The 8,640-nt window shown below is 29.5% G+C and overlaps 1 protein-coding gene across 4 annotated transcripts in view; it reads left to right on the top strand.

The window, feature by feature from the left end:
• Nucleotides 1-3,488, top strand: part of LOC113784433 (uncharacterized) — a 7,034-nt gene extending 3,546 nt beyond the window's left edge. The window contains exons 2-7 of one of the 4 annotated variants that reach the window (XR_003470490.2): nt 446-530; nt 1,146-1,339; nt 1,562-1,616; nt 1,731-1,838; nt 2,114-2,404; nt 2,918-3,488. Coding sequence is in view for 1 of the 4 variants with exons in the window: in XM_073365915.1 (XP_073222016.1) it covers nt 446-530; nt 1,146-1,339; nt 1,562-1,616; nt 1,731-1,838; nt 2,114-2,335 (664 nt within the window). In the remaining 3 variants the exon portion in view is untranslated. Of the gene's footprint in view, nt 1-445; nt 531-1,145; nt 1,340-1,561; nt 1,617-1,730; nt 1,839-2,113 lie in introns of all 4 variants that reach the window. The other 3 variants (XR_003470487.2, XR_003470488.2, XM_073365915.1) reach the window with 3 other exon arrangements.
• The last annotated feature ends 5,152 nt before the right edge of the window (nt 3,489-8,640 follow it).

Here is an 8,640-nt window from a genome sequence, read left to right as displayed (position 1 = left end):
ACACGGTTTACCGAAAAAATCTCACTGAATATTGGAATGTTAGAAAAGAGAAACTATATAATTATATCCTAATTGTTGGGAACTCGACAGCGGAATAGAGGCGGGATCATTCAAGGAGGATCGAAATAGGCTCTAGATACCATGTTAACAATGAAAAGAGGAAGAAAGAGGAAAAAGAGAAACAACCACTCTAGAGTTTCATAACATGTAATGAAATAAAACCAAAGTTAATAGGGTTACAATGAGTATATATATAAAAGAATAGAATTGTCTAAAATACCCTTACTACTAATATATAATAATATTATCTAACAATTATTTGTCATCTGAGTATTTGTGATCTAAATCGTCATATATTTGTTGTATTTTCTTTAAAATTGTATATGGTTTTGTTCTTAACTATTTATTGCTTATAATTTATCATTGGATTTTATTATTAATTTAGGGTTGGCGAGGAACTTGTGGACCAGAAGAGATATCTCGAATACTCTTGCGAACCAAAGTGTGTGAAACCATTTCTTGAATATCAGGTGTGATTTCTTGAATTGTATAATAATTAGCTGGATCGTTTGAAGTTGAGCTTTATTCTTAATGAAGTCAAGTTTTTTTTTTTTCTTTTTGATTTTAAAATTGAGAGTAGAAAGATGCTGCATTTGGTTTATGCATTTACAGATTTACCGGTTGATTACATTATCCTTTTTGCACCTGTAAAATTTATGTCGTGGCCTACTTAAAACTATAATTAAAGCATTAGATAAAGTTGAGTGTAATGAGAATTTGAAAGAAGGGAGTACTAGAAAAAGTCAACAAATGAAGATAACTATGGATTCAACGGCTTTAAATCTTGTAATAAAATGTGTAGCTTTTTTTTCGTGACAGAAAGCCATAGTTTTACCTCCTTTTGTGGCAATGGCAGTTCGTCCATGGCCTGGTATTTGGAATACGTCTGTGTTAACGTTTTTGAACTGAGTGTGGAGCAATTAAGTGTTTCTGAATATCTCCGCTTCGAAGAAAACTTGTAGATGGAACATGAGAAACTCTTTACTTAGATTTTTCAATAAGCAATAAACTCATATACCATGTGATGTAAGAGTAACTTCATGCCTGTTTTGGTGACTGGTTTGGTTTTATTTTTACACTACAAGGTTAATGACCATTTTGTATTAGAGCTTTATTTTGAGCCATTCAATGCCTCGTTTCCTCGACCAAACCGATCATCGTCCACTGGCAATGATGTCCAGTTTCTCAATCGCCACCTTTCTTCAATTATGTTTCGAAAGAAAGATTCTTTGGAGCCATTTTGCTTAATTTCCTCCGAGCTCACAAATATAAAGGCGAAGTAAGTTTTCTTTCACAACAGTTTTAAGTTTCAAGGAATGCAACTTGAGCCTGCAAGTTTTCTTTCCAAATTCCCACTAATGATTATTGTGCAGGGACTTATGTTAAATGATCGTATTATTTTCATGTCGTTAACGACACATTTTTTATGCTATAGTTTGTGACATATATCTGAACTTGATTTTTGTATTGTTTCTTTACTAATGTTTGATATCATGTATAGATGCCATGATTTCGTTAAATTATTTGGTGCTGAGACAATAATTATTTGTGATAAGGTATTGCTTTATTTGTATACTGAGCAATAAAGCTGAATGAAATCTAGGTTTTCATTCAATTCATTTATCATATTCATATTCTGTTTTTTTTTTAAATAAAAAAAAATGTTATAGGTATTGGGTATTCCGCTCATGTTATTGTTTGCAAATATTTTCAATTGGAATAGAGTAAAGCTTCGTTATTATGATGGTGGCTCATTTACTGGGGATGGTGAAGATCAGGTACAATTTTATATCTTGAAATGTTATTTAATTAAAGATTGAGTATATCTTATTGAATTTGAGCAAGATCTTATTTTTCTTTTGTTTCACTTTATAATTTGTTTTCTTGAACTTTGCCAACTCTCTCCTTATGATTTTATCAATTTCGCATTGCAAAAATTAGTTTTAGAAACACAATTTTATAACTGAAAAGTGAATGAGTGAGTAGCACTATTGAGATAGATGACTTACATTCATATGATGCAAGGATAGTTTACTATTTTCTGGTGAGATAGATTGCAGAACATCAATTCAGAGGACAACGTATTTGGGCAGCTGCAATGGAAGATTTGATGTCAAAGGGAATGCGTTTTGCTAACCAGATTATACTTATAGACACATTTTATAATTCTATTTTAATAATCTTTCTTCTAATTTTAAATACAACTAATTTTGCATCAGGCTCTTCTTTCTGGATGTTCTGCAGGCGGCCTAGCAACTATTATACACTGCGTTGAATTTCGAGGTCTCTTTCCAAGGACTACTAAAGTGAAATGTCTAAGTGATGCAGGCTCGTTTCTTGATTTGTAAGCGACAAACTGCAGGATTGATATAGAACCTTTTTTTACCATCATTATAGAACTTTTTTGTTCATTAGTTAGTTCTTAATTGTTGTTTGCTTTCAAATTATAGAATTGATATATCTGGCGTTGTAGGTTTGCAGGTATTGCACTAATCATGAAACTGCCAATTTATTGCAAATAGTTTATATGCTTTTAGAAATTTAAATCTCACATGGTTAATGATACTAAACTTTGTATATTTTATTGACATTTACAGTTGCAATGTAGTGGTTGTGGTAGACTTTATGTAGTAGTCAAACTATCGTATCTGCAGAATTTTGTGTAGTGTAAATCTTTAATTTAGTCCTCCAAAGATTATGTACATTTGATATGAGAATGTAGCCATCAGAAAGTTTTGTCTCTAAATTAGTCCTTAAAAATGTGAACTTGGTGACAGTTTTTTGTATCTTTGCAAGGCTAATATGATGAGACTGTAATTTGAGGGACTAATCTGGTAAGAGGTCTGGTGTGGTGTAGGCAGGCTTTGCAGAATTAACATCAAACATAATGAGTCCTCCTTTGCTGAAAAGACCACATTGACCTCCCTCTTCTTGACAAAATTGTATAAGAGCCCTCAACACCACAGCCACAACGACATTTGTAAAGAATGTGCGCCATAGAAGAGCACTCGCCCACCATGAAGTTGCTTCTTCCAGTACGAAAAGGACACCATCAACTGGGGCACGAAAGGTAGCAGCAACACTTGCAGCTGCTCCACACGTGATTAAATCCCTTCTACCTCTATCATTTTTGAAGTATCTGAGCCATTTCTAGGTCAGTCCATATTTTCTTGAACCACCTTGTCCTAGTAGATTAGCAATTCAAGTGCCTATATGCACCATTGGTCCTAGTCCATACTTTCACGGTGTTTTGTAAATGTTAATTATTTGTTTGAGTTTTGAATAGGTGTTTAATTCAGTTTTGTGATGATTTCTTGGGCGTTAATGCATTAAATTGTTGTGCTGATTTCGTGCTTGCAGCAGACAATGAAATATTTGGTCAGATACGACGAGTAATAGTAATCATTCAAGTGATTTGGTTGTGTTAATTCATATGAATCTTTTTGTGTTAATCCTAATTATTAATATTATTACTATCTTTTATGTATACTTAGACTTGTGATTTATTTGTGTTTTCATGTTAAGTATAATGTATTGTCAACATAATTGGTGTCATCATGTGACTCCTTGGGTCGGAGCATGCTCAATTCGATTTTGTCTATAATTACATTAGTGTACTGGTTCTACTTATTTGTTGTGACAATACTATGATGCAATTGATATTTAGTTGATTTATTAATTGCTATAATGAAAGAAGTATGAAATTTAGTTAAATTTTGAATATGACTTGTTAGATCGGTTCAAATTTAATCGATGTAATAAATCAATTTTAAATTGACTTGTTAGATTGGTTCAAATTTAACCGATGTAATAAATCAATTTTGAATTGACTTGTTAGATTGGTTCAAATTTAACTGATGTAATAAATTATTTTTGAATTTTGACTTGTTACATCTGTCAATTTAGCTGATTTAATAATTAATTATTTATTACAACGCTTGATGTTAGATCAGACAAGTAACCGATCTAACATGTACATATGAACCGATGTAACAAGGTTTAATTGCACTAGTGATTTATGCCAATTTATGTATTTATTATATGCATTTATGGTAATTTATTTTAATTGTAGTGATTCTTTCATTTTTTATTTATTTATGATAATTTATATATTAATTATATATATTTATGGTAATTTATTCTAATTATGGTTATTCTTTTATTTTGATTTATTTATGATAATTTATTCTAATTATGGTAATTATTTTATTTTATTTATTTATCTAAACTCTACAATAACACGAAATAATACTACAAATATTATTAAAAAAAATATTTGGGGTATACATACATCCATTCTACCCCTTGAGAGAAATAAATAGTGGAAGTGATGGGAATATAAATATATATCTTTTATGTGGATAATGACTTGATTACTCATGGTAAATGTCATGAAATTTTATGTTTAACATTGTTAAACAATGTGATCTACATAACGTGTATATAGACAACTAAGGAACTCGAATATTTTTATCACAACTACAAAATTGGTTAATGCCTTGAAAAAGAGTGGTTAATATGGTACACAAAGTGGTTGATGACTTCAAATTGAGGAACTTTGCCATTCTTATCATAAGAAATAGACTTGGTTAATGGCTAAGAAAATTTGGTTAATGCATTGCACAAAGTGGTTAACAAATTCAAATTGAGGACCTTGATCATTTTTATCACAAGTAAAAAATTGGATAATGGCTTGAAAAACCATGGTTAATACAATTCACAAAGTGGTTAATGGTTTCAAACTGATGAACATTGTCACACAAAGAAGCAACAATAATAACCTAGACAAGTAAACTTACAAGGGGAAAATAGAGCAACCTATATATGTAGCGCAACCTATCTCTATTGCGCTAACAATTGAGACAAAAGATTGACGAGAGAGAACACTAAGGGAAATAAGAGAGAGAAGACAAATGACCAAGAAGATAGAGCATACGTGAGATAAGAAGACAAATGACAAAGAAGAAAGGGCAGACGTGAGAGAAGATTAGGAAAATAAAAGAAAATTTTGAGGGAAGAAGATAAGAGAAAATTTTGGAGAATAAAAAAGTAACTAAAATGCCCTCCCTTTAAGATACTAAAATAACTAAATTGCTCATTCATTAAGATGCAAAGTCAAGGTCAATTAGAATTTAATATGTAAGAACAATAAATATTGTATTGTATCATATTTTGTGTCAAATTTTGTGTTCCAATAAACTTTATGTTATTATATTATGAAATAGGTTTTCTGACTAATGAATAAAGCTTCTAATCATTTATCAACTCATCTATGTGTTTGAGTGTTACATTAAAGAACAAGTTTAAAGAATCTCTATATATGAGTGATTAACTCTCCCGAATGACAAGAGGGTTTGCTGAAGTTTCTCACAATAAACAAATGAAATAAAAGTATTTTTCACAAAATATTACACCTAAGAAGATTCATATTAGTTTATGAAAAATTGTTGGGGTTTTTTAATGTTTTTGTTTGTATTTGTGGAAGGGAGATTATATGTGTTATATTTTGTATGAATAAGTCTTTTCTTTTTATGTGAAATCTCATTTGATAAACTTTTTATTCATCACTCTATATATAAAGCTAAATTGTAATATAAAAATATGTTGAATTTCTAAAATAAGGAACAAATCCTAAACATAATCTAAACAACAATATAAATTCTATATCCTAATGATATCTTATTCTAAATCTTAAATATATTTAAATCTAAATATAAATCAAAATAAAATTTTCTAAATGTATTTAGCTATATTATTCTCAACATTTCTCCTTGACTAAATATATTTTGGAGTGAAACTGTCTCTTCATCTTCTTGATACCTTGTCAATGTGATTTTTTCACTTACGTCTTCATTCTCCTCCTTGATTGAATATCTTGATGTCCTTTAGTTGTAATTGTTTTTTTTCCTCCTTCATATCCTTCATGTAAACATAAATATGATTCATGCAACACACCAACATGTAGGATTAGTTGTGGTTATCTATCCTCATATAACACATGAAGATTAGTTTTTGGTTATGGTTATTTATTCTCTTGTAACACACGAAAATAAATTTTTTTGTTATGATTATCTATCCTTATGTAATCACATGAAGAATATTCACTAGTTTATTTTAACCTTGTTACATCGTCGTTATTAGATCGGTTGTTATACATCCAATATAATAAGCAAGATGGTGACAAATTTGTTATTATGGTAAACTTTGTTAGATCTGTTCTAATTGAACAGTTCCAATTGAACTGTTCTAACATACACATTAAAAAAAATAAAACTACACAAAAAAATAAAAAAAACTGTGGAAAATTTGTTATTATAGTAAATTTTATTAGATATGTTTTAATTGAACTGATGTAACATACATATTTAAAATTAAAAAAACTACACACAAAAAAAACTATAGTAAATTTATTATTATAGTAAATTTTGTTAGATCTGTTCTAATTGAATTGTTCTAACATATACATTAAAAAAAAACTACACAAGGAAAAAAGTGGTGGAAAATTTATTATTATTATTATTATAAATTTTGTTAGATTTATTTTGTTAGACCGATCTAACAAGCCTTTTACAACAACAAAAATCCCTAAATTAACCAAAAAATAAGAAATCACGCGCGAATCCACCCATTTTTCATCTTCATCCTTCGCTCTTCTGCAAACCCACAAATTAATCACATGCGAATCCAAACCCATCTTTCATCCTTCAACCTTCGTTCTTCATCAAACCCAGCCACAAACTAAACACACACATCTTACCCATGAAAGCGTTTTCATCCTTCCTCATTTAACCTTCATCCTTCACTGAAAACGTGAATCGTGAATCGAACACATCTTTCAGTCTTCATCGCCGGCGACGAGTTGGTCCTGCGCAACATTTTTCTACTTCAGCACAAACGACGAGTTTTCTTTGTCTTCCTCTTCCATCTATCAAAGAGTATTTCCGTCGAGAAGTGTCAATTTCTTTCACAATCGAGAAGTGTTTGTTGCTTTCTCCAGTAATTTTCTAATAATTCTTGTTTGTTACTCAACAATCTAAAATTATTTCATAATTAATTATTCTTATTATTAATCTTTAATTTATGGAGAAATTTGAAGGATAAGTTTCTACATAAGTGATGGTGAAATTTGAGAAGTGATGATGCCTAAAAAACTATGAAAGTGATGGAGAAATTTGAGTAGTAGTAGTTACCTCAATTTTCGATCATCTTTTAAAACTGCATGCTATGTGTTTGTGATATTGTCTTTGTTAATGTTAATAATAAGTCTAATGCTATAATTTTTAAAACACATTTGTCAATTTGAGTTTGTGTTGGTTGTTGCTTAATGTGTTCATACTCTTATGTATGAAACTGTAAAAAGCAAACAGTTAGGCCCAAATACTACTTGACAGCACTGAATACATTAAATTAGAGATTTAACAACTATCATTAACTAACTACTAACATGTCCAACTTTAGATCTTGCAAAAAAAGATTGTGAGCAAAAACAGCTTGATCATCAAAAGCTTCACCAGTTTAAATGCATGGAATATGCAACAAAAATAAATTATACTAGCAAGAGCAGGTTTTGAAATTTAAAAATCTAAAGATTGAATTTTGATGTGTCAATTGAAGAACAAAACTAGAATTGGAGACAAGAGCAAAAGCAATTTAGATTCATCGGTTAAAAACCAAAAGATAATGAAAGAGAATACAACATTTTATTACTTTTCTGTATAAAAATGCATAAATGAATAATGATGATCAATACTTACTGTCTGAAATATGGGTTGCCAAAATATATCTACTATTATAATGTATTCGTGTTGATTGTTTAAAAGGGTGGAGGAAATATTTTGTGCAAACAGTTTAATATATACTGTAACACCTAATTTTAACTATGGAGGTTTAGAACACTTTTTCAATTAAATACATAAAATGATTAAATTAAAGAAACGAAATATATAAGACGTACGTGAGACAGACATATTAATCCATTCATTCGCATATTGCTCGATCCATGCATCCAACACAAATCGATACACATTAAAAGACATGGTTGAAAAATGATGTGAGACTTAAGATAGCTGTTCTTATAAAAGATGTAGGTATAGCTAGCATAAATGAATGAATGAATGAAACAAGAAGATAAGAATAATAAGTTGTAAGTAACATAAATTCCATTCCATAAGTAATACAAATGGCAACTAAGGTCAGAGTCCGTATTCCATATATGAATATGATGATGGCTTGTTGAGCCTTGAGAAGAGAAACATCACTGAACTGATCATATACTTACTAACATGCAAATTCCTAAACTAATTAATTAAATTACCACAACAAAGACAAACATAATGAATTTTATTTTGAAAAGCAAGACATGTCTAAAAGAAATCATGATTTGGAAAGTCAACAACAACACCCATTTCTTACTTAGTTACTTACTTATGACTAATACTAATATATATTTTAGTTATATATATATATATATATATTTGCAGCAGCAGAAGGTAATAATAATAATAATAATAATAATAATAATAATAATAATAATAATAATAATAATAATAATAATAATAATAATAATAATAATAATAATAA

The sequence above is a fragment of the Cicer arietinum genome, chromosome 3 (genome assembly GCF_000331145.2).
Source record: "Cicer arietinum cultivar CDC Frontier isolate Library 1 chromosome 3, Cicar.CDCFrontier_v2.0, whole genome shotgun sequence".
NCBI lineage: Eukaryota > Viridiplantae > Streptophyta > Magnoliopsida > Fabales > Fabaceae > Cicer > Cicer arietinum.
Note: the sequence above shows the minus strand (reverse complement) of the source record. Positions and strands in the feature narration are given on the sequence as shown.